This window comes from Hippoglossus hippoglossus, chromosome 8, assembly GCF_009819705.1.
Source record: "Hippoglossus hippoglossus isolate fHipHip1 chromosome 8, fHipHip1.pri, whole genome shotgun sequence".
NCBI classification, from domain to species: domain Eukaryota; kingdom Metazoa; phylum Chordata; class Actinopteri; order Pleuronectiformes; family Pleuronectidae; genus Hippoglossus; species Hippoglossus hippoglossus.
In genome coordinates, this window is record NC_047158.1 from 11,018,156 (window position 1) to 11,043,064 (window position 24,909).

At 42.1% G+C, this 24,909-nt stretch overlaps 2 protein-coding genes across 7 annotated transcripts in view; both read left to right on the forward strand.

The window, feature by feature from the left end:
- Nucleotides 1-1,157: 1,157 nt before the first annotated feature.
- On the forward strand, nt 1,158-13,254 carry kmt5c (lysine methyltransferase 5C). 2 transcript variants are annotated; one of them, XM_034594198.1, is made up of 9 exons: nt 1,158-1,536; nt 1,929-2,061; nt 2,496-2,661; nt 2,790-2,899; nt 3,041-3,204; nt 4,636-4,655; nt 4,869-5,005; nt 5,118-5,278; nt 6,377-13,254. In XM_034594198.1, exons 2-9 carry the CDS (start codon nt 1,949-1,951, stop codon nt 11,752-11,754), a joined length of 6,249 nt encoding a protein of 2,082 aa, XP_034450089.1. In that variant the 5' UTR covers nt 1,158-1,536; nt 1,929-1,948; the 3' UTR covers nt 11,755-13,254. The 2 variants fall into 2 exon arrangements, with proteins under 2 accessions (XP_034450089.1, XP_034450088.1); XM_034594197.1 differs by having other exon boundaries at nt 1,159-1,536; nt 5,118-5,290.
- A 5,384-nt stretch (nt 13,255-18,638) lies between these two features.
- The window catches only part of shank1 (SH3 and multiple ankyrin repeat domains 1), an 86,630-nt gene continuing 80,359 nt past the window's right edge, over nt 18,639-24,909 (forward strand). For all 5 annotated transcript variants that reach the window (XM_034594190.1, XM_034594193.1, XM_034594194.1 and 2 more), the window contains exon 1: nt 18,639-19,078. The gene's annotated coding sequence lies outside the window, so the exon portion shown is untranslated. The remainder of the gene's footprint in view (nt 19,079-24,909) is intronic.

Below are 24,909 nucleotides of genomic sequence, written 5' to 3' on the forward strand. Positions count from 1 at the left end.
GCCTTTGGGTTCCTGGAAACTTGAATTAAATTACGCCCTGTAAAATATGCAGTAGCACTACTCTGGATTGTTTACCAGTTGAAACCTGCCCAACGAATGGAGGGGGTGGGGGTGAGGGTACAGGGAGCCTCTTGATCTCGATTGAAGACATTCCAGATGAGCTGATGGTCGAAATATTTTTTTTCTTTCCCGAGTAGAACTCTAGATCAAACATTATCTAATGATGATTTAAACCATTTGATTGATTTCCGTGGTCACATAGCTGAATGTAGAGTATATTAAGTGCATTATATCGTAGCGATGCAAACATCTACCTCTTAGGTAAAAAATTATTAGAAAGCATTTTCTCAACGTTTCAAAATAATGAATTCATTCAGAATGACAAGATTCAAACATAGGATGTACACACTTTTTGCATTTTAAACCGTGTGAAATTTTAAATTGTAAATTAATTAACTTACACCTGATTAAGTAATACCTGCTCCACCATAGCTCAACATACAAGATAAGAATTATCACTGTGAACTGATGAGCAGGTCCTGAAAGAACTGAATCTCTCAATAATGGGCTCCGATGCTCTGGTGTTTTTGTGTATTGTTGTGTATTAAAAGCAGAATAACAATTTCGAAAATGATCAGTTGAAAAAAAAGATGCTGACTTTGTTTTGTTTCATGAAAAACCTCCATATAAATTATATTAAATTCTCTGTGTCCAAAATACAAAAACTTTAATTTCAGCTACGCGTCTTCAATTCACCATTAGACCTGGCTCATAACAAAAGCTCAATGTTTCACTCTTAATCACAGCATTTATTTATATTCATTATGATTTTTTCTCCACTTGAAATGAATCTGATCCTCTCTGGAACACGAACCTGGTGTATTGAGTTCCTCACTTATTACAATTTAATGCAAATGTCCTGAATAATCTCCACCTCAGACAAGTCATTGAACAATCTGTCGTTAAATGAGTGCTTATGTTGACATGTGGTGGTTTAGCTCCTGGTGAGAGGATCTGATTCACTCAGTAAATACTCTGCCGTTATCAACATGGTAAACCTAACCACATCGGAAACCCCGCCCGTTTAAGAGTCCGACCAATCATCGGGCAGCTCCCCATTCGATTTGTAAAATTGACCTTGACCTCAGCGAATAGCGCAACGCGTGGGCGTGGCCTGCTGATAGTTCGGTTGCACCGCACGCAGCTCATCAACTTTTGCAACTAAACGAAGCCTGTGCAGCGACAGTGATCGAGCTACACAACACGGACCTGTCAGGCCCCCGGGACCCCGTGTGTGGCGCGTTCCTGCCCCCTGACGTCCGGGTTGGGACTTTTCAAACGTCAACAAAACAGCAAATTCCAGAAGTGACGAGGAGACTCCATTTTCGCAAGCGGCTGCTCGGGCTAGCGGGAAGCTAGCCGCTTATGTTGCTAGGCTAACTTTCCCTGCTAGGCGGACGGGAGCCAGAGCAAGCGACGAGCTTGCGATTAATTGTCCATCTGACGAAACTTTCGTTGCCCACACAAGACTCCCAGGTATGTCTGCAAATGCCGCTTGCCCAGGGTGCGTTCTCCACTGCTCGGCTCTCAGTACCTGGATTTCGTTAGCGATCGGGTGCAGTCCTGTTACGTTAGCTGCAGACAGCTGGTGCTACCATGTTAGCTTTCTCATATGATAACCCAGTACCCCAGCTAGCGGACATGCTAAGCTAATGGATGCTATCGGGGAACCCAGGCGCGTTCCTAACTCGTACACACCGTGATGATTTACTGGTCCCAGTGAGCGTGGTGGCTTTGTATGTGTTAAACAAGAGAGCCGGCAGCAAATGCTTTGTTATTTCCAGGCGGGATCTGCAGGAATGCACAACTAGTGGTTGATGGTTTGTTGTTGTTGATGTAAGAGCGTTACTTTGACCCTGTGATTGCAGCATGCTGATGGTGGGAGGCAATGGACGGGTGCACTAGAATGAGTGTGAAGGAGCTGTGTGAGACCGATGACCTGGCCACCGGTTTGGTGCTGGACCCCCTGCTGGGCTTCAGCACGCACAAGATGAACATCAGGTAACGTCAGGTCAAATGAAGCAACATGACAGTCCAACACTTCCTCAGATCAGTCCTAATCAAATCACTATGAAGCACTTCCGTTTCACATCAATACAGTCTTTGCTTGTTTACTCTGGCCGGACACCCATTTGTCAGACTATTTGTTACACTGAGAACAAAGCTGTTGCAGTCTAATGCAGATTATCCTGCTAGAAATCCCACGTTCATGAAGGTCACAAAGTTTCGTTTTTATCGTAATTGTTTCAGAGAGTTGTTGATCCAACTTGATGTTAATTTTACAGGATGCACTTGGTGCTGCCTAACTAAATTGCATTATATGAACAGTTGTTAAATAACAGGAGTGCCTCTTTGTATAATGCAGAAACAACAGCTTAAACTAGTATGTCGCTCTCCTCTTCTTACGTGCTGTTATCTGCTTTTCTCTCCTTAAGTCCCCCACCAGAGATCCGGCGATGGGGTAACCTGAAAGAGACCTTGCTGCGCTTTCAGCGTACGCTTGACTTCAATGCCACGTTTGAGGCGCTGACAGTGGGTGAACTGGCTGGTGACTACTTCAGTGCTTTGGGAAACCATCGGCAGGAGCTGCTGAGACAACACGTAGGCTCATGTTTAAATTTACAAATCAGTATCATATAACATCACAGGTTCACTGGAAGCTACCATAAATTCTTGAATTTGTCACTTGAATGTGTTAACACAATCTACACCATCTGTTATGTCTGCAGGTTTATCGCTACCTCAGTGCCTTCCTGTTGGATAGCGGCGTGAAAATAGACTCCTGTGACAGATACTCATCGGAGACCAATGGGGCGAAGATAACCTCAACAAGGCACTGGTAATAACTCAGAAATTTAACATTGCATTTGTTAGGGCAGCATGTCGCTGAATAGCAACTGTCGCCGTCAGAGCAGAGTTTCCTGGCCGGGGTGCTGCTTTTTAAATTGGAGATTTGTGATGCTCAAATTGTTGCTCGCAGGTTTGTAGGAGAGCGTGTGGAGGTCCTGCTGGGTTGCATAGCAGAGCTGAGTCCCACCGACAGTGCAGTCCTGAGGGCAGGAGTCAACGACTTCAGTGTGATGTATTCTACACGCAAACGTTGCGCTCAGCTCTGGCTTGGACCTGCAGCTTTCATTAACCACGGTGAGTGTGTTTGCATTCGAGACTCATTCTATCCAAGGACACACACACACATTTACACAGACTCAACTCAAAGTTGTCATCGCTGATAGGAGTGCTGGTCTGTGAGTTTAATCAGCACTACATTTCACCAGGAGCACCTTTTTAAAAATGCAGTCTGTCATCCAAATGTTAGAAGAAATTAACACACATACCAACAATCAAAACACAAGGTGGGAAATTGTAATCACAACACAATAAACTGACTGACAACTTAAAAATTAAAGGCGATCACACAACACAACAACAAAGCTGAGTAAATTATTTTCTAATGCTTGGTGAATACTGTAGCTAATGAAAGAGAGATAATGTCCTCTAATTTAAGGAAAAATCAAATTTTTATTATGTATTCAAAAAGTTTTGCATTTGATATGGTTAACAATTGATTGTTAACCAAATGATTAGAACTTTACATGTCATGTTAATGCTGTACAAATTACCAAAGATAATTTCTTTGATGTGCTTGAGAGCTGGATTAGAAACAAATTCTTCTTACAGTAGATACTCTGATAGATTATCTAATAAATATATAGAACATAATTTATACATACAGTATATAAATGCCAAATATGTAAAATCTTCCTTAACTTTAGGAGACAATGCTCTTCCACTATCTGACTCGTGTAGTTCCCTGATTTCCTTCAGCCTTTATTTTTATGTCAATTCTTACACAGTTCCCTGTATCAGTTTGGAAAATAAATCTAGTTTACATAGGTAAACAAGTGTGTTGCGTAGTTACACTAAAAAAATCAGATTTTCCGTAAAAAAAAATTGTAAACACCACGAGAAAATGTGTGATTTAAGGGCGGTAGAGGAAGTCTTTTATTGTCATGACTGAATCTGAATCTTAAATATAATCACGACTCAAATGTAGAATTAGGATTATTAGTTTATGAGGTGGTTAATACAGAATTAATTTCAAAGTTATTTGATTGTTGTTAAATAGTTTAATGGTTTAAGCAAAAATGCACCAATGCCATATTCTAAAATGTGAGTATTTGCTGGTTATAGTCCTCACTGATAATAAGTTGAATATTGTTGGATATGGGACTGTAAGTCAAATAAAACCAGACATTTAAGAGAGTCAATTAGGTTGCTATGGACACATTTTATTATTTATTGACATTTTGTAGACGAAATGAATTATTGATTGATCACACAAGATGTAGCAGCCTGAAAAATGCGTTCGTTAATTCTTCCCACAGCTCAGGGCAGTTAGTGAACGTACTGTATATTTCAATAATGTTTGAGGGTTGTTCAGCTTAGCCTTTGCAGAAAGGATTCAGCACATGGCAGCTGATAAACATTTTTTGTCATTCGATGCTGTGAATGAAGTGATTAATTTAACTAAAAAATGTTTCTCTGTTTGTCTTTGTTTGTCCTTCTCGCCTGAAGACTGCAAACCGAACTGCAAGGTATCAATATTCATTTATCACATTCACTTAAAATTTTGACGAGTTGAAATATTTTTATTTATTACTCAATACATAATCTTATGTTTTTATTCATTTATAACTGTATGTTGGAAACAGCATTATGTTCTCAGTGTGATTCCCATCTGCTGTGTTAAAGTATCCCATGGGTGAACCAACCTTTCTTTGTCTTTCTCTTTCTTGTCACCCACCCAGTTCGTCCCTGGTGAGAAGAATAACGCTTGTGTTGAGGTGATTCGTCCCATCTCACCTGGGGAGGAGATCACGTGTTACTATGGCGCCAGCTTTTTTGGCGAAGGCAACGAAATGTGTGAATGCTGCACCTGTGAGAGGTGTGTCCATCATTGCATCAGACATCGTCTTTATTGTATTTTGGTTTTTGCTCCATACTGAAGGTTTTCTTGTATCCAACATGAAAAAAAATACTTTTTGAATGATTTATAGGAATGGAGAAGGCCACTTCAGACACAAAGGGAAACAGCCTGAGTGTGAAGAAACAAAGGACTCTGTGGGCCAGAAATACCGCCTGAGAGAGAGATACCTTCGTCACCACAGAGAGAAGAGTCACTTTCCTCCGAGGCCGATCACACCAGGAATACACTCAGGTATCTTTAAAGGTAACCGATTAGGGATTTTCTTTCTCAAATCAGTCACTTGTAAAGTTGAAAAATAAATATTGATGGTGAGCTACTTCAAATAGAAGACAATTGGCTTTTTAAAAACCCAGTCAGCACCACAGAGGTAGTTCAAAACTAATCTACCTGCAGATCACAACATATTTTTTATATATTTTAGAAATTACAATTCTCTGATGACATGTCCAAATGTCCAAGATTTCAGCTTAAAATCAGCTTTGTATTATCTAAAAAATCTTTATAGTCTACTTGACACCTTGGCACAATGTTGCACCATAAATCTCAGTTTATTCAGTCAGTTTACTGATAATGATCAGCTTTGTGTTACTCTTTTTAAACAGATGGGAGTGTTGAGTTGCTTTGTAACTAACAGTGAATGTAATCACCCAGAACCAAATGCATTGGAATATAATATTTACCTGAGACTGTGAATTTGAACTCGATATAATGTTCTTTTGATCATTTAAAAGTAGCATACTGCACCAGAAGGAGGACTGCGTGCAACATGAGAGCTGTTTTGGCTGTTGCATGTTTTATTTTAAGATGCTGGAAACGGCACTTCCTTTGCAACAAGCTTTACATTTCTAGTTTCATATGAATTGTTGTCTAGTTTCATCCCAATTATAAACTGTTGCTTCTTTTAAAGAAAAAATTGCTTAAGCATGTATTGTACAGTTAGTGTAGTCATTGTACACTATGTACATTTGTTAACTTTTACCCAAACCTTACTGAACATCTCATACTCTGTTAGCACTACCTTAGCATCTGCTTTGCATTAAATTGCTCACAGGATGGAAAATTATTTAAAGCAATTTAATGAGCATGATTCTTGAAATCACACTGTTGTGTCTCCACAGCCACATCTGGGCTCAAGGTCTGTGTTCAGTTACTCAGATCATATCCATGACATGGTTGTTTGAATAATACATTTTTTTGGCTACTGTTTAAACAAACATGCTTTTCAAGACCTGCATATGTTGGAAATGTACACATCTGCAGAAGAAATGCAATTTACTATAGAGCAGCTTCAAGTTCAACTGTTGTTTTGTTGTTCTCTTTCATTCATAGCCATCCCCTCAAGGAATTCCTTTACCCAGCAGATGAGGAGAAATGCCTTGAAGAACAGAAAACTGAGTCAAACAAAGAAGTGGAGACGAGAGAAGCACAGACGGTCAGGAAAGCACCCATTGAAGTCCTCCACAGTCAAGCAGCATCGGACGGTTCCTCTTTTGTCCCAATTTACACTGAGGGACCTCAGAATCAGAATACGGCATCACTCAGTGGATTTCTTACTCTGCTGTAAGGATCCAAAAAGCAAAGAAAGGGCCTTGCTGCAGGAGCTGGAGGAAGTGAACCTCAAAGATAACCGGCTGAGTATACTAAATTCCACTGGTGATGGAAATAACAGCAGTGTGGTCAACCTGAAGCCTTTCACTCTAAATACCTCCGCATCAGATCAACAGAAAAGTAGACCATCGGCAAATAAAGCTGGTCTAAACGGGAAGTCTGTCAAAGTGGTGGACAAGCAGCCAGTCCAAATGAGGACCTCTTCAAGAACAAGGAGCATGGTTCAAGCTACGCTCACTCAGCAAACTGGGTCCAGTAACACAGCTAACAATACAACAGTCTCTCACCCTGTGGAGATGGAGAAAACCTGCAGTGCAATAAAACAAGAGAAGATTGCGAAGGCAATCACAGACAGTCAAAGCAACAAGTGCTGCAGCCTTGAATCTGCTCAAAGTCCAGCTGCTGAGCATACAGCGCAAAAGACCATCAGAGCGCCATCTTTGTTAGAAGTGTGTCAGAGTGTCACGGGTGGCTCGAAGAAAACAGGGGACAATCCATTGATAACACTGAAGCAATACCTTACAGTCAACCTAACAAGGTTATCAGTGTCACAAATTGTAGAAGCAGAAAAGACATGTGAAGACAGGAAAGCAGGAATGGAGATAAGAGGAAGGAGCAGGCAAAGCCAGTGTCCTAGACCAGCGCCTCTGACTGTACAGTCAGAAAAAAGAGTGTCGAGATCTCAGCAGAATCAGGGAGGAGCATCAGAGGTCTGCACAGCTGAAGGTAACAGAGGGGTGAGGGAAATGTTTTTTAAGGCCACGGATAGAGTCAATCTAAGGAAGCGACATGCAAGTGAAACTGTTGGTGATTCATGTCACAGCGAGGAAAGGGGAAATGACAAGGTTATTGAGATACAAATGGTGTCAGAAGAAGAAAAGATATGTGCACAAAAAGAGCAGCAGGATATTGTACAAGGCAATATTGAAGGGGAGAAAGTAGAGACAAATGCTGCAGCTACAGTTATAGAATATAAAAGTAACAGAGCCCCAGAAGAAGTGCAAGAGTCTGAATGTAAAATAGTGTCCAGTGAAAAAATCACAGAACAAAATAGCGTCCAGTGTGTTACAAATGAAGTCACGGGTGCGTGTACAGAGGAGGGAGTTGTTCAACTCTCGGAACAATTGGCAAGTAGTGTGAGTAAATATCCGGAAAGTAGACAAAAAGATATCGTCATTAAGCAGGCAAAGGTGCTGCTATCGGATATTTTAAGAAGAGATAAACCCTTATTAGATAAGAGATTACAGGAGGAAGTTGTTGGAAGAAGGTTATCAACTCGAGCTTCTAAAGAAATGCCAAGTGCTGAGGAGCAAGCAGAACAGGCCGAGATAAATGGAAGCACAGAGCAGAGGAGCTGTAGGAGAAGACAAAAGCTGAGGCCCAGAGCAGCGAAAACAAAAGAAGATAAACAAATCACCAAGGGACCCTTGAGCAAAGAGGTTCCAGCTACAGTTAAGACCAGGTTGAGTGATGATAGTTTACATCTTCAGTCAACAAAGAGGCATAAAGACCCACTGGCCTCCTGCCTCAGCACACTACCTCATAGGTCATTAATTTCAGCCAATGCTACAAATAGTTTGCATCCAGACACCAATCCACAGGCACACATACAGTCCAACATACCTCTGAAGAAACGCACATTTCGCAGTTCTATGGAGATAGACTCTGAACAGGGTTTGAATTCTGCTTCAGATCAAGCTTCTAAAGAAAGCACTGAGTTAAATTCGTCTGCGTTGCTGATGCAGGACTTGACGTCGGTTTCAGGGGAGGGTACTAAAGTGAAAAGAGAATTTAAAAGAAGATTTAGAAAAACAGAACTCCAGAAGTTAAACCCCAAAAGCATCACAAAACAGAACTCCTTAATCAGAGTGCTTCGCCCCCGATCTAATGAAGTTCATTTATCGAGGAAACTTCGAAGGTGTAAACTTGAGAGGCGAGATTATGACATCGACAAAGCTCGGACACTCAAAAGTCATAAGCTTGCAAAGAACAAACAAACTGAGAACCCGGCAATAATCCAAGACCATTTTGGTAAAAATTCATATTTAAATACATTTCTAAAAAAGGATGAGGGGGAAATATTAATCGATCAAAGTGATCTGGAGGACACGAAGCCTGGCATTAATTTTAAGATTCGTTTCAAAAGGAGGAAAGGGAGAGTTTGGGAGATGCAAAGTGCAGGACTTGAAAATATGGCGTTAAAAACAGAGAAGGGGAACGAGTTGGTGACATGCGATCCTTTTAAAGCCATCATGGATTCTGTATCGCATTTAAACATGGAGATGGAGGCAGCCCAGGCTCATGTGCAGGCTAGTAAGAAGTCAAAGAACAGACTGCATCGTTTGAAAAAAAGAGGCAAGAGGTTGTGTGAAAGGCAAGAAGTAAATGTCTCCACAGAAGCAAAATTAGACAAAGACGGAGTCATAGACAATGTTGAAATTGTACGTGAAACTCCTGGTGACAAAGTAGAACTCAGAGAGAAGCGTGATGGGGAGCTTTTGGCTGGAGTCGAGCAGCTGCCTGAAAAAATGGAGTGTCAAAAAAATGACATGCCATCTTTGCCGACTTTACTTGAAACGAAAATAGAAGATCGCTTTAAAAAGAATTGCTGCTTGTTTGAAACTGCGTCACAACAGAAACAGGAGCCAGAATTTGATTTTAATGGTCTTTCGCTACCAGTAATTAAACTACGTAGAAAGATGGAGGATATTTGGGAGGTGGACAGCAAAGAGGAGCTCTTGCACACTCAGCTTAAAGTAGAGCCCATAGTTAAGAAAGAGATGAAGGGTCACCCTTTAGGAAAAGAATGTCTTGAGTTTACTAAGCTCAAAGAAGAGTTCCCATCCTCTCAGAGACTGAACAACCACCTTGCCCTGATGAAAACGGAACAGCCACCGTTTTCCTTGTCATTGTCACCACTGTCCCTGTCTTCCCCGCTTAATGACAATAAAACTGAAATGATGTGCTTTGCTGCAGATAGAATCAGTGATAGGCCAGAGATCAACAGTGGTGGAAGGAAACAGAGGCACAAAATGGAGAGAACTCGCAAGTGTGGGCCTGTAGAAACACCCACCACTTGTCTTAGTCACACTCTCCAACAAATTGACAACAGTCTCTCCAGGCTCTCCGAAGGCTTGTGTTCGTCTCAGACTCTCGAAAAGCCGACAGCCATTTCCAACGCTTCTAGCTCTGTCATCCAGCCCCCATCCCAGTTTCCTCTATTCACAACAACAGATAACATGCTCTCTGGTGAGCCCAGCTTCACAAACTGCTGCGATGATATCCTGGACTTTCAGTGTCTCAACTTTGAGGGTTATTACCAGCCACAGAACATCCTTCCATCTTCTCCATCAGATCTCTGTTCACTGGATCCACCCACAGATCCTTTCAGCAGTCCCCTCTCTCACAGCCCGTCTGATACATGGACGACCGAGACGCCGTACCTTGGCCCTCCCAGTCCAGGAAATAACTTCACCAGTGAGGATCTGCAGTTTTTTCCAAGTCTAATTTCTTCCAAAAGTGACTCTGTTCCCCTGGAATGTGAAGTGAAGGATACCTCAAATTACAGAAACCCCCCCAATCCCAGTTTCAGTTTCTCAGCTCTTAGCAACTCTGACTTTACTGCGAAGGATCGAGGTATGAGTAGAAATCCAGCAATGAGGCTGTCCAAAGAAGACCTCAGAACTCAGTACTTGCCTGTAGTTGGCAAGCCTCGGTCATTTGGTGCAACGTCCTCATCTGTTACGTCTCAACATCCTGTTACTATAACACAGCCGTCCAGCTACGTCAAGCCGAGTACAAGCCAGCCAAAAGGCCAGACTTACCATAAAACCCCGGCCCCCTTCCATCGTATGGCCATGCCGAGTAAAACTCAGTCTTTTTCAAGTAGTAGTCAGCCAAACCCAGTCAGAGGAGTGTCCCACAGTTGTTTGACAAAGTCTTTTCCATCACCTCAGATGTCTAACAAACTCTTATCTCCACAGCTCTTCACTGTGAAAAATCCCAATCCTCCAGACAATCCGTTCAACTTCCATGAGAAAACCTCAACGGTTATTCACAGGGTGCTCAAGTTTCAAGGGGGGAACCAGAGTCAGAACTTGTACAGTGCTCCTTGTAAAGACACCATGGCTGCTGGCAGCCCGACCATCCCGTCCAGAACACTCGGTACAAAATCAGGTGCTTTTGAGAAACCCCAGCAGAGTCAGAAACTTGGTTTTAGTATGGACGGCAAAGGGGTCATGTCTGCTCAAGGGTTTGGAAAAGATTTTAGCCACCTTGTTTCGCCCAACACCCCCAACAGGTCCACCCCTCATTTCAACCAATCCAGCACCTCTTTTCCTCAGTCTTTTTGTAAAAGCAAGATGTCATCTGATAAACATGAAAGTGCAGAAACCAACATGACATACAAAAACTTTTCTGCCCTGCCAAGACCCTTCTTCTTTCCTAGCAAAGTAACACATAGTCATTCATTACCACAAGATAAGAGTTGGAAACATGATAGACCCACCCTGTCGACTTCAGACAAACACCAGCCATGTTACACCCAGCAAGACCCCTTTGACTTCAGCTTCAGCTCCTCTCTTTCACCCATGACTCAGCACAACAGCCCCCAAGTGATCCACAGTACGCAACCTGGTACGCCAGCAGCAGCACACAAGAGCCAGTCCTCGACCTCCTCAGCCTCTTTCCCCTATGGCTGTCAAGGTCCTCCCTATGTACTCAATTTCAGTGGAGATCATTCATTGACCCTGGGTCTCCGGGATGGGGCTGACGGTTACCCAGGACTCGGCTCAACAAACTACACCTACCATTGCCTGATGGAACCTTCGGGCACACAAGGGCGGCTAGTTCTTGAGCCCTGTGGGCCCCAGCTTTCAAGCCAAGCATCTTTTTCCTTGGGTGGATTTTCAGGACTCAAAGGTCAGGACGAACACTGCAGGAAAGACATGCAGCAACAGTGCCCACCTGGGGAACACCAGGGCACACCCCACTTCGGACCTGTTGCAACATCTCACTCCATGGGTCCCACAAAACCCAAGCGGGTGAGGTTAGTGGTGACAGACGGCACAGTAGACTTAGATCTCCAGTACTCGGACTGATTTACTGCAAATATTCAGATGTTTTGTTCAAAGGGGATTATAGTGTCTCCCACAAAATGTTTTGGTAATCATGGTAATTCATAGTCTACCCGCTATTAAAGCCCACTGACTGACATTTTTCTAAATCATTGTTTTGATGGATTGTTTGAATGACTTGTACAGGGTTTTATGTAAAGTTGACCTATCATCAGTGTGTTTTAGCTACTGTATGAGTTTAAAAAAATAGACCCTGTCATGATAGATTTGTTGAGAATACCTAATTTAAGAAAACAAAGTATTAAATATATTTGTGAGTAGGAGTTTGAACCTAGAGTCCCTGTAAACACTGAATGCCCTCGTACTATACTGTAACATAGTTGTATGAATCTTTCTATGCCATGTATGGCAGTAGAGACGAGAGATGTGGTGGCTGGTACTTGTATTGGTGGGTTTTAAAAAGGCAGCTTTGTGCCTCAGTCTTTGATATGTTCTTGTGACTTTTTGAAGTACCCGTTGAAACAGTCCGCCCTCGTTTTTTATACTCACAGTAAGCTCTTCTCTCACTTTGTGTGTGCGCATGCATTTAGCAGGCAGGTCTTGAGGGATCAAAGTGAGGTGTGTAGTCGTCCCTGATAACGTTACTGTTGCTCTGCCAGATGTAAGAAAGACCATTAGTCATTAGCGCATAGATGAAAGGTTTGTGCATGAACAGTGTAAAAAAAATGAGTAAAGATTCCCATACCTGAAACTGTATATCTAGACGTCTGGGTGAAGACGCGTGACAAAACTTTTCACAGCTGCTCTTTTGAGTACTCATGCAGACAAGTGAGTAGGAAATGTTTTTCAGGTTAATGGATGGAGGGATAGTACAACACAAGTTCTTCAATTTGGAAATTTAAGGCAAATATTTACGAACATTTTACAACACAAAAAGTGACAATCTTCTCACAGAATATCTCACTTTTTTCATTTATTTGGTCCTTTTTTTCCCCGGGGAAAGAACGGAAGAATTAGTCGTGCGACATCTAATACAGTGACACATGATGGAGCTACACATTCAGAGATGTTTATATTGTAACCATAGTTATTTTCAGTTGATTGTGGAAGTCACGTGAGCATTACCCTCATGTTATGATGCTCTGTATGTTGAACCCCTGTTTGGTAGGAGTGCTCAGTGTGACTGCATATCCTCACATTACTACCATAAAAATGTACTGTCTTGATACGGAAAGGCCAATTATTTATTTTAATATCCTCATTCTTGAAATGGTGCTTTAAAGTAATTTATATTTCACATTGATTGTTGGAAGATGTAAATGTTTTTATTATTTAATGGGACAAAATACTGAACTAATTATTTACATTGACTATTTAATTTCACAGCCTTTGACATCCAGTTTTTGTCGGTTGTTACAGGTTAAACTTCGTCTGTCCTCTTTTCTAATAGGCAGTTAGTCTTACTGAAAGTCTGCTGTAGAAATGTACAAATGTAGCCTATATCATTAAAGACACTTAATTCTTTTTTGTATTTTCTCTTTGACTCTTAAAAAATGTTTTCTAATAGTTAATTGAGAAAAAAATCCTAACCGTTAACAATATTTCAGCAATTTCACAATATTATACATACATACACTTAAGAAGTATGTATTTTCTGTTTGAAATGATAGAGAATATGGAATCAGAAAATGTTGAAAAATGACTAATCACTTATCAAAATAAATGATCATGTTTCTGGTAATAATCCAGATTCAGATTCATCAAATCAAGATGCTGAATCCTTTTAGTATATATGGCTTTTTTTTTTATTTGTGCAAATTTTCCCCTGTAAATTCACCTGAATTTAGTTTATAAAACAATTTAAAAACTAGAATATCACTCGATATTGATCAGTTTATTCCTCTTATTAGATTATAAATGCCCTCTTTGGTTGGCAGCACAAAGTGGGAGAGAGGAGGAGGGAGAGAAGGCAGGATGGAGTCGGCCGAGACAGAGAGCAAGAAGGTGAGAACCAGGTGAGTAAGAAGTGAAGACCACATTTACTGTAGATTCACTGCAGTGGACTCCACAATGATTTCACCTGATTGAACCCGATTCTGAAAATTGAAACTATCAAGTCAGTTCCACACTTCCCTCGGGAGATCTTACCCACTCACCAAAGTTACATAGAGCAAAACAGACATTCAGGAATGAAAGAGGAAATATTCTCCCTATTCCAAGTCAGTGAACATTCAAAGTAATTTTAATCAATCTGCTGTTTTAAGGTAAAAAAAGTTGCATGGCGAAATGTTTCCGCTGTTTTTGTGTGAGCTGTGTCCACCACAGTAAATCAGCAGAATACATTCTTCTGAGCTGGAGTCAAGTGCGCAGGTTAAGTTCTTGTTTTTGCAGCATCATTTCCTCTCTAAGTTTTGGTTTTGCTTCAGTCTCCTCCTGCTCTCACACATTCAACTGGTTATTTTGAAACCAAACGTTCATCTTCCTGGTTCATTGCTCGACCTTTACCTCCTTTCTCTTAACAACCTGTGTTTTCATCCAACTCAACCAGCATTTGTTGATCACCTTCTGCTTTTCACCTCGATCCTCTCCCTTCCTCTAGCACATGACCCACTTCTGCTTTTCTTTTTAGCTCTCAGGAGCAGCCGAGCAGTTAATTCTGATGCCAAGTATAACAGTTTCCTCATAATGAGGACGGAAAGAGACGGATGGAGAGATGATCCGTTATAGCAGTAAGGGACTGGGTGTTTCGGACATGGTTCAGTTAAAGGGGCAGGAAATAAAGGGGGTTGGGGATAATTAATATTTACACCAAAGTACATAAAGATATTCCAGTTTAATATGCACTCATTGACAGTGATTCCAGTTTGTTTGAAGCAGATATTTTTTACATATAAAGTCCCTGTGACTTTTACTATTATCTGTGATCTTATTATAACAATGATTTAAGATAATATGCACCAGTTTAGGTAGGTCCTAATCTTGTTCACGTTCTACTTAATTCATGTTTTCCAAGAGAAACGTTTTTCTAAGTAATTGTGCAACTCTGATATCCCTTCATATCTGTTGTACTTAAATTTCGTTCATTATGGTCGTAAGAAGTTTACAATTTAACTTGTGGAAACCTGCTGGAAACTTAAAAATTACTATATATCCCTCTGAGGTATGAAAGAGCAGAAGTATAAAGTAACATAGAATGGTATTATTTAAGTTTAAGTACCTCAAAATACTATATATGTAAACCTTTTGAGTAAATCTACTTGAATCTTTGAATATTCACTCCTCTGTGCAGGACAGTGTCATACAAAATGCAGTGACATTCCAGTTTGTGCCACATGAAATTCTTTTCCTACCATTTTAATGCTCATAGGTCTCTATGTTTTAATTATTTATTTCCATGTCACCGCACCCACTCTTCATCTTGCTCTTGTGTACATCATAATACCATTAAACCACGTAACCACATGCATGTTTGTGGCCACATGACTCCGTGTTCCCCCATGTTCTGCACTCCAGGGATTATAATCCGTCATGGGATAGAAGTGTTGCACGGCAACGGTGCAGCCTTGTGAAATGGCTGTTGCGAGTGTAGAGTGCTTGAACCACCATCGCCGTCAGCAGTGTTGAAGCAGCGAGGAAGCCGAAGCATCTGCAGCTCTGAGAAACAAAGCTTAGAAGGAGGAAGAGAGAGGAGAGAGCTTTAGAAAGGTGTCATGGAGTTGTGGATTATTTCCCAGGTGTCAGGTGGCAGAGGCTCCTAATGACTGGCCACTGGCTGAGATGTCAGTGCATTAGTGTAAATTATGACCGTAACCAAACCCTGTGTGTCTGACAGAGGGGGCTGAATAAACATGTCAGGGATATTGCTCTTATCATTATTATGGCCATCTTTCTTGATTAAGTCTGACTCTGCTATTAAGCCCACTTCCCCCGTCTCCTTGTACGAGCTGCAGTCGCACGCCTTGTTTTGATGAAGCACAGCAATCCTTTTTATTTATTTATTTTTTACTTGCTGCCACTGCTCAAACAATTATTACTATGGGTTCAGCTTGAGCCTGGTGAACAAAGCAAAACAATTTAAACGCACCCTCCTCTGCTACATGTAGACTCAAGTCATTCAGAGGAGCGGTGCTGGCACATGCAGGCCGACCAATCAATGCAAACCTCGTTCAAAGAACCCGATAGAGCAGATCGGTGTAATACTTTTAATATTGTGTCAGAAAGTTGCCTCCGCATGAGTCACTGGCTGAGTGAAGAGGTGGACAGGCTCCTGCTGTGTGAGGGTGAGTTTCATTCACATTCAATCCTAAATGCCCAGGTTGGAGCTAATGGATGTTATGTTAATGAGAAAAAAAAACACACAATGAATGACGTGATATTTATAGTCGTTACCCTGGAGATCTGAGACGTCAGGGTTTTCCTGTCAACGGAACAATTAATTCAACTGCCTCATTGATCCTGAATTAGATGCCCTGACATGGAATTAGCTGCACTAATGTGGACATGCGGTATGGCATTTGTAAAATGTAATGAGGTAAATGTTGTCCAGATGCATGATGGTTAATTCAGTTTAAATAACGAGGCAGATGATGTCTAACGCTGCAAAGAGTATAGTCAGTTCATCAATCAAACAAATAATGTGTCGCTTTTCTTCACAAACGATTAACAAAAATGCTAAATAGTTGATAATTCCAGCATCTTCATTGTGATACTTCTACTAAAACAACACACTTCATGGTAAAACACGAGATAAAGATGCCAAATAATGTCAACTGTAGGAACGGTAAAAAGTTTAAAAAAGAAAAAAATGCTATCCGTCCATACAGCGTTTTCTCTACATGCATTAATAAAACTAATCTCTACACACTACAAGCCATCTGTCCACCTGGTTTACTCTATTTCCTATCTGCTAATGTAAAGGAGGCGGGCTTTGTGACCTGTGCTACAGTCAGCCACCAGGGGGCAATTGAGATACTTTGGCTTCTTTTTGGGGGAGCAGTCATATGTTTATTTACATTCTATGGGCCAAATGATAGATGGAGTAAACAGTTGTCAGATTACTTGATAATAAAAGTAATAATAAATACACAATGAGTCAGTTGCAGCCCTAATGAAAATAGCCCCACCAATAATTTGCAACTATCTTAATAATTGATTAGAATAAATTAGTACATTTTATTTCAATTTAACACCTCAGACATTTTCCAGTTTTCAATTTTTTTTCTATTTTTTTAGCAGTTTCATAGGGCCAGACGAGTAATTAAAAGAAAACAATTGTCAGATATATTGATTATAATTGGAATAAGGTAAGTCAGTTGCTGAGTTATAGCTTGTGTATGTTTTTTGAACTAAAAGACTATGTTTCAATCTGGCAGGATTTTTATCAGGAAAGTGGAAAAATAATATAACAAATGGCGAAAACAAATAAAACAGCACCATAGTGTGAGATTTTGAAGATATGCATCTCCCCAGAAATACTGTTTCTCGAGTAGCGAGAGGAATCCACAAACAGGAAAAGTGTTACTATGATATCACTGCTGTAGGACGAGCTGTAGAATCAAATAGATGAGCACAGAGCTGCTACAAATTTTGAGGAGAATGAAAATCTGAAAAATCCAGTTTAAAACAGTTTAATATGTACAGATACGTGAAGCTGAATTTACAGGAGAGACTGATGACAATTCTCCCCTGTTAGGTCTGAGAAACGATCACTTTTTATGATCTCATACTCATTTTTCATGATGTGGCAGTGTAACACAGGAGAGTTTATCGTCTTTGATTCATCACTGGATTATGTCAACATGTGAAATGTCGCCTGGCTCTTGTCAACGTACCCAGACAGTTTTCCGTTATGACATTTCTCCAGCAGCTGTTTTTTTTTGTAGCTCTTGGGTGCTGGAATCAAGTGTCAAGGGAGCCAGCAGCTCCAGTTTTGTATTGATCACCGCAAGTAACAAGACAGAGACCTGACTGCTGCTCTGTGATTATTGTCATTATACGTATACACGACCATCATAGCCGACCTCCTCCCTCATTCCCGACCATTACAGGGGTGTCATCTCATCAGTGCCCATGGGGCGAGTTTGACATGCTTCACTCACCACTGATTGCTGTAATGTAGTTGATTTCTACTTGCTATTGAATTCAGCTCGTGAGTAGAAAGCTCCCTCTCCACCCACAGTCCTCTCCTCCCTCAGCCACCTCTATGTATGGTAATAAGCATTGCAGCAGTGGCTCCCTTCATCCTTTTGTACACATCTCTTTCATTCCTAATTCATGTTTGTGTGTGTGTGTGTGTGTGAGAGAGTTGATATGGATTTAATTGTTGGATTATGCAAGGAATACAATAAAAATGTGAAATTTTGCTCTAATCGATGTATTTGGTTTTATTGTTTGATATTGTGTAGTAATTACTGGATAATCGTGTGTGTGTGTGTGTGTGTGTGTGTGTGTGTGTGTGTGTGTGTGTGTGTGTGTGTGTGTGTGTGTGTGTGTGTGTGTGTGTGTGTGTGTGTGTGTGTTTGTGCGCGCTGTTGGGGTGGATCCCACTGTGTTCTGTGATGCTTCAGTTCTGCGAGAAGGAGAAGAAAAAAAACGAGATTCTTTTCACAGCTAAGAGTCAAACTCCAAAACATCAAAGATACAGAGAGGGAGAGAGAGAGAGTGAGCAGGAGGGATGCAGGGAGGGCTATGCCTTGTATCTGGGTAATGATGGAGGAGAGAGAGATGGAGGGAGGGAGGGAGGGAGGGAGGGGGGGGGGCAAAAGGGAGAGCGAGAAAGAGAGCGATTGAGAGAGAGGCATGGGGGGGAGGAGGTGATGGAGAGAAAGCAACCAACCAGTGCAAGAAAAGAGAGAGCAAAAGAGAGAGAGGGGCGCTGAGAACATGCTGAAGGGAGGGAGGTGGGGAGGACAGCCAGCGAGCGAGCGAGCGAGCGAGCTAGTGAGTGAGGGGAGGGATGGGGAGATTGCCGGACCGAGCCGACAGAAGTGTTACTACAGAGCTGCTGCTGCTGCTGGAGGACGGGCAGGGAGCCGAGGATAATGCTCCATCCCTCAGAGTGCAGCGGTACGCTGGACACCTTGTAATATCTCGTGGCGGCGGAGGCGGCAGTGGAGGAGGAGGAGGGTTGTCATTGTTGCAGCAGTGATTGTCATTTCTTTTCTTTTTCTTTTTTTTTTCTTCTTCTTTTGCCACAGTCTTCTTCATCCTCTTCCCGCTCGCCCCTCCTCACTCCTTATCCCTCTGCAACTGGCAACCGCTGGACTCTCCCCCTCCTCTCTTTTCTTACTTCTGTCCCCCTTTTTTCTGAGGAGGGATTTCTGTATTTCATCAGGGATTGTAGAAGACAGTAAGGATGTTTTCTGTCTTTTCTGCTTTCGGCTCTTCTCTTTTGTCATGCATGGAGATGGGAAGGGAAAGCTTTTGGGGGTGGGGTGCATGGCAAAGCAGAGCGGAGTAGGATTTTGTGTTTGTGGAGGGGTAGTGGTGGAGTCAGAGGGGTGTTTGTGTGTGTATGTCTGTGTGTGTGCAGCAGGGAATGGAAAGGGAGGGTTTGCATGTTCAAGTTTACTGCATTGATGGGAAACATTTATTCCTCTGTCACATTTCTTTCTGTGCACGCAAACACCCTGGTTTTACATGAAGATGTGCATCGGTTTTTGGGAAAGGACATCCAAAATGAAAATAAAATGAAATGAGAAAAGCCAAACAGCGAGGATCTGCTGAGGGATGCACGGACACGGGGAAGGCAGAGCCAGCAGTGTGGTTTGCTCCTTGATACCAGCAGATGATTGCATTATCCCAGCTTTTGCAGAGAGGCAGAAGATGAGAGGAAGTGGGAGGATAAAAAGAAGAGGTGGCACTAGTGGAAACACATATGTGTAGATCATGCAAACACAAGACAAGACAGGGAATCACAACATTTTTGTGGCATCGTCTATAAATAGCTCGATGTATGACAGATGCTATGTGTCAGTTCTTTGATTTGTCATTGTGTCAAACTGATAATCCCTCCCACGTACGTTTGCATGAATGCCAAGGACCGCAAACGATCTGGTGCATGGAGCAGCTAGCTGTTCACAGTTAAAAGGCTACCCAGTGCACTAAGTCACCCGGTAAATCGCACTTTGGACATATTGACTCTAGCGTGTGAAGGCGGCGTGTGCATGGGTGAACATGGACGCAGAGGCACCCCAGCATTTAAATGGTGTGTTGTGAGTCACTCAGGAGATACAGTGGATGCTTTGCCAGGCATTTAACAGCAGATGGATTTGATCGCGGACGTTCAAACTGCTGTCCTCTCACTTGAGTGGCCGCCTCTACAGGAAACAGGTCATTGAGCCAGTAGGGAATAAGTGTCTGTTCTGCCCCTGTCATTATCTCCCCACCTCAGTCTATAGTCTTTCTATAGATGCCTTTGTTTCTATTGAACACAGCCCACAGGAAGGTGATGGCAGGCCACACATAATTACACACAGGCTTCTTCTGAATTGCAATATATGTCGCACGGAGCGGCAGGGAGGATTTCAGCAAAATGTAGCAGAACTTAAACTTGCTCTTTGGAGGTGTTCGGGCATGTGGCTGTGTGTTCGCTATTGGTTTGACAGAGGTATGGACGGTTGCATATCGCCCACACACAGTCATCGCAACTCACACGCGCACACACGCACGTCGTCCATGCTCTGTATGTGATTTGTGGCAGGGCGACAACATTACACGCCACGAGCAGAATCTGTAACGATGAGAACTTTGAATGCCGTCGGTGGGTGGTGGGTTCGTTGAAGTGTACCGTCTGTATTGATGTATGAAAGTGAAGTGCTTTTGTCAATGTGCGGCGTTGAGTGCTGGTGAACAGACGTGACTCAGTCTTTGCTTTGAGTGGTGCCCCGAGTTCAGACATGCTGATGTCGAGCGGTCGCTACCAGTAACTCATCGCCGCAAGCTCTCCACCGATCGGTTTCAGTGTTGCCTCACTCGCTCATAGGAGAAATAAATCTCAATCTCCCTGACACATTGGACTCTGGTCAAAGCAGTTCAGTCAGCATCAGGTTTATTTCGACAATCTGCAGTTTTAAGATTTATTCGTGATTGAGGCTGGAGGTGTGCATGTCCAACCAATCACTGGCTGGCTACTGAAAAACTACAACCGAACAACTTGTCATACCTTGGTTTCATTCATGTCCAGAAAACTCACCTGCTCTCTGTTCTTATTTTCATCTTTCTAGTTGTTCGAAAATTCAAAAAAAAACGTAACATCTGGTCCTGCTCCTTTTGATTCTTTTGAATATAGCCCATTAAGTTCTGGGGCTTATTGGAAATGGTGTTCATAAAAGATCACTAAAACATAAAGACTAGAAACACAACAATGATATAAGATCCTTTAAAAAAGAAATACACAATCTGTCTAATTATCTAAACTTATGAAGCGAGCAACATGACATAACTGTAGAGAGAGACCAGAATGTCTGAGCCAAGTTTTATGTTGTTTTTTTTTACATTGTTTGCATTTGATCTGGTTAGTTTTGGTTTCACATGTAATTTATGGATTTCACCCCAAAAATTGAATGACATACGTACGTCCTGTCATAACCTACATAATCTATACTTGACAGTGATTGGTTTGTAGCCGCGTGTGCATCTGACGTTGGAGTGTTGCCAGTAGAAAAAAAAAGAAGTAATCTTCCCATCAGAATGGAGACTAATGAACTGGTACATGTCATTAATTTTGTTACCACAGACAATATCATTATGGTATTACTACCAGGAAAATGAACGTCCTTGTTTTTCAGACATTATATCATCAGAGGCAGAGACTGCAGGCTGTCCTGTGAGCCGTGTCTGCTTCTTTTTTCTTCTATTGTTTAAATATACTGTCTCAACTTCCTGCATTTGGTCTGAAAGTCTGAAGTATATCCGAAAATGTATTTTCGAAAAGTAAACGAACTGAACTTTGGTTGAGTTTGATTCAGACAAACATCTTTTAGTCTGGCTGTATTTTGGTCTATGGTTCAGACCTTTGTCCAAGGCGCCTTTCACAAGGGTTGGACGACTGGACATATACAGTATATGGTCGATTGTCTAAGTCCATCGTCGGTTGGTTTTTTGGGTAATTGTTTTGTTTTGATTTTGTGTTTTGATTTTGCGAATATAATGGTCTGTCTTTTCAAGTATTCATTTGACTCTATGAACAATAAACCTATGAACCAACACTTATTATATAATACGTATGTATTAATTCAGTCCGTCCTCACTCTGCTCGCTCACTCTTCTCTTTCTCTCTCTTGCACTGACACACACACACACACACATAATGACAGTATGTCTGTGGAGATTCTCAGACATCCAGGTCATGGTAAGTGCTAAAAACAGGTCAACTGGACTTGGTTGAGTTTCTTGAAGGAGAAAGAAGAATGAAACTCAACCAAGTCCAGTTGACCTGTCTTTAGCACTTGGACACTTAATGACAGATACTTTTCTGAAATGGGTGACACAGACACACACATAAGCACACACATGAACACACACATGAACACACACACACACACACACATACACACACACACACACACACAAACACACAAACACACAAACACATTGTCATCGGATAAAAACTGGGTAAAAACAACATAATTTGGTCTACAGAACACAAATTAAGCTCTTAATTATTTTCATATAGTGCAGGGGAATTCCTCGTTTTAGAATATTTTGCTGCACTTCACTCATTTTGCATTTCTAATTTATGACCTGAAAAACTGTTGTATTCTGGTAGAAAGTGGGAAACAGGAATTATCGCGGGTGAATTTTCTGTCGATGATCTACTACTACTTTACGCTGTTATTTCTTGCTATTTACCTCATCAACAGGCATCATGTCAGTGAATGAAAACCATTCCTTCCTACTGTTAAACCAACTTGACACTGAACATGTATGTGTCGCTCCTCCTCACGTTGTCCAGCTTTATATAAAGTTTGCTACCTCTGAGTGATGGGAAGACACAGAAATAGCCTCAGACTAATGGGTTCAGTCAGTGTGAAATCTGGCCCAGTTTAGCTCAGTTCAGATCTGTTTAGTTTGACTTCCACAGTGCTCAATTCATTTGGAAGTCGGCTGATTCCGCTACTGTTGAGTGATCCAGCGAACACCCATGATGAATTAACATTCAGGCCACGTTAGCGAGGGAAATACCGCTCATTCCGTCTTGGTTGGGAAGTGTTATGGAACGCTACACTTTAGCTTCACTACAGGCTCAGAGGACACAGCACACAGTTGACATTTCCACCCGGGCAGATCCCTCTCTGGGGATCAGACGACCAGAATCTCTCCTCGCCACTCATTCAGCTCAACAAAGCTTGACAAAACGAGGGTTTATCAGCGCACTGAGGCAGAGCTTACCTGACTCAATGAGAAACACAGGCCTTAGCAGAGATAAAGGTTGGTTAATTGGAATTAATTGGATTATTTCAAGCTTGGTGTTTATTCGGAATCCTCTTCCACAGGGTGTGGGAAGGAGAGAAAGGGAGTGAATGCAGTGTCTCCTCCTCTGATCACCCCTCTGCTTGAGGATTGCTGCTGTGCTGTCAAAGTCCCATTGTCAGATTCTCATTTTCTCTCAGGTTTTGCCTCTGTATTTTCTTCCTGGTTTATTTGCTCAAGTCAGGATCTCCTCCTCACTGCTCAGAGGGGATGTAGTTCATAACTCCAGATATAGCCATCTCGTTTACTCTCTTCCTTCCTCACTTTTTCCTATCTCACTCATTCCTCATCCCTCTCTTGCCGGCGGTGAACGACTGATCTGGGACGGACAGGCCTCCCCTGCGCTCTGTCCTACTTCAGCGTTGTCCTCTCTCTTGTCTCTCCTTATTCCTTTTCTCCTGTCGTTTACCTCTGTTCACCTTTCTCTTGGAAAGATGCTCTGTCTCAGTCTTTATTACTCATTTCTCTGTCTGCATGTGTTTCATCATGGCAGAGTGATGATTTTGTCTGGTGGAAATAGGCTGTCAGGGTGTTTGGGAGACAGAGGCACCATCATTACCCACTGCACATGGTGTGAGGCTGAAAATTGAGGTTTGTCTCCCGTTTGTCTGAAACACTCTGATCTTAGATAGAGGCGATTTGGAGTAAATATAGCTTAGTTAGCTTAGTGTTGTTTTAATGCCTCCGTGTTGGCGGTAGCTGTAGCCGACTGTCCCAAACTTGTGAATGCAATATTAAGAAGGAAGGAATTTTATTACATTTGGCACAAACGTTCACTTGGACTCAGGGAAGGAGTGATTCGATTTTGGTGGTCAGATATCAAGGTCATTATGACACCACAAAACATATATTTGTTGCCATAGCTAAAGAATTTACATGCAAGCTGATGGTATTGTGTCTAAAAAGTCAAATTATTTAGTGCCATATATAGGAACAGAACAGAAGAGGAGATAGTGACAATATTTCCCATTTGTATCTAAAGATGGATGAAGCGGGAAGGCAGGACCTATACTGCAGCTGGCCACCAGGAGGCGATCAAGATAATTTGGGTGCCCTTTCGGGGCAGCTGTCAAGGCATCCATCTAATATACAATCTATAAGACAGACATGGATATAAACTTCAACTTCTTGAAGGCATACAACCATGAGGTGGTAATTCTAGTTGTTCAAATCCAGGATGCTCTGGTTGTGCTTCTCTGTGGAAACAAGACCCAGCCAGGTTTTGGTTGCCAAGAGGATACCCCCATCCTCCCTTACACACACACACACACACACACACACACACACACACACACACACACACACACACACACACACACACACACACACACACACACACACACACATCCTATGTTGCTCTCTCTCACTTCCTCCTGCCTCCTTCCTCATGAACAGAGTTTTCACATCTGTCCCACTGCAAAGGCTCCATTCATCGCAATTAGAGGAGAGGATGGTTGGCGGGTGTGCTGTGGTGGGGGGTTTGGAGGGCTTTCGCCAGACTCCTACATGCATCATGAATGCACTCCCAGTTTATTAGGGCTAATTGTGCCATTGAGAGGCAGAGAGGGGGGATGAGTTCTCCCAACAGTCACCGCTGCATCATCAAAGTGGGGATGCTATTTTTAGCAGCAGCAGCAGATGCATGGTGGCGGTGGAGCAGTGCTGGCCCGGTATGATGATTAGAGTGTAGGGTGGGGTATGACTTGT